Here is a 524-nt window from a genome sequence, read left to right on the forward strand (position 1 = left end):
CCCCAGCTGGACCGGAGGCTGCCCAGCCCCAGCCCCTCACCCTCCCACCCGGCCCACCACAAGCGGGAGCGCAGACACGCCATACCGCCGGGGCCCAAGCAGCCCTCCCGTCTGCGGGATCCGGTCCTGGTGGTGAGCAGGCTCTGGGGTCTCCAGCCGGGCAGGGGAGGGGCCACAGGTGAGGCGGGCCTCTGCAGGCCATCTCGGTCCCAGGAGCCTCCCAGGTGGGCATGGAAGAGGTGTCTGGGGGTACAGACACTTGCCTTGTTTACCCTTCCCGGTACCTTAAAGAAAATGAAAAACTTGGCCTGGTGTAGTGGCTCACTTCTGTCATCCCAGCACTTTGGGAGGCGGAGCCAAGAGGATTGCCTGAGCCCAGGGGTTTGAGACCTGCCTGGGAAAATTGGCAAGACCACGTCTCTACAATAAATAAAAAAATCAGCCAGGCTCGGTGGCTCAGCCTGTAATCCTGTGCCTTGGGAGGCTGAGGTGAGTGGAATGCCTGAGCCCGTGGGTTCGAGACC

At 62.4% G+C, this 524-nt stretch overlaps 1 protein-coding gene across 1 annotated transcript in view; it reads left to right on the top strand.

The window, feature by feature from the left end:
- Positions 1-524, top strand: part of ITGA2B (integrin subunit alpha 2b) — a 14,422-nt gene that overhangs the window by 11,403 nt on the left and 2,495 nt on the right. The window contains exons 20-21 of the mRNA XM_008069867.1: positions 7-249; positions 339-350. Coding sequence (XP_008068058.1) covers positions 7-249; positions 339-350 — 255 coding nt within the window. The remainder of the gene's footprint in view (positions 1-6; positions 250-338; positions 351-524) is intronic.

This window comes from Carlito syrichta, unplaced genomic scaffold (assembly GCF_000164805.1).
Source record: "Carlito syrichta isolate Samal-C Ts95f unplaced genomic scaffold, Tarsius_syrichta-2.0.1 Scaffold312243, whole genome shotgun sequence".
Lineage (NCBI taxonomy): Eukaryota > Metazoa > Chordata > Mammalia > Primates > Tarsiidae > Carlito > Carlito syrichta.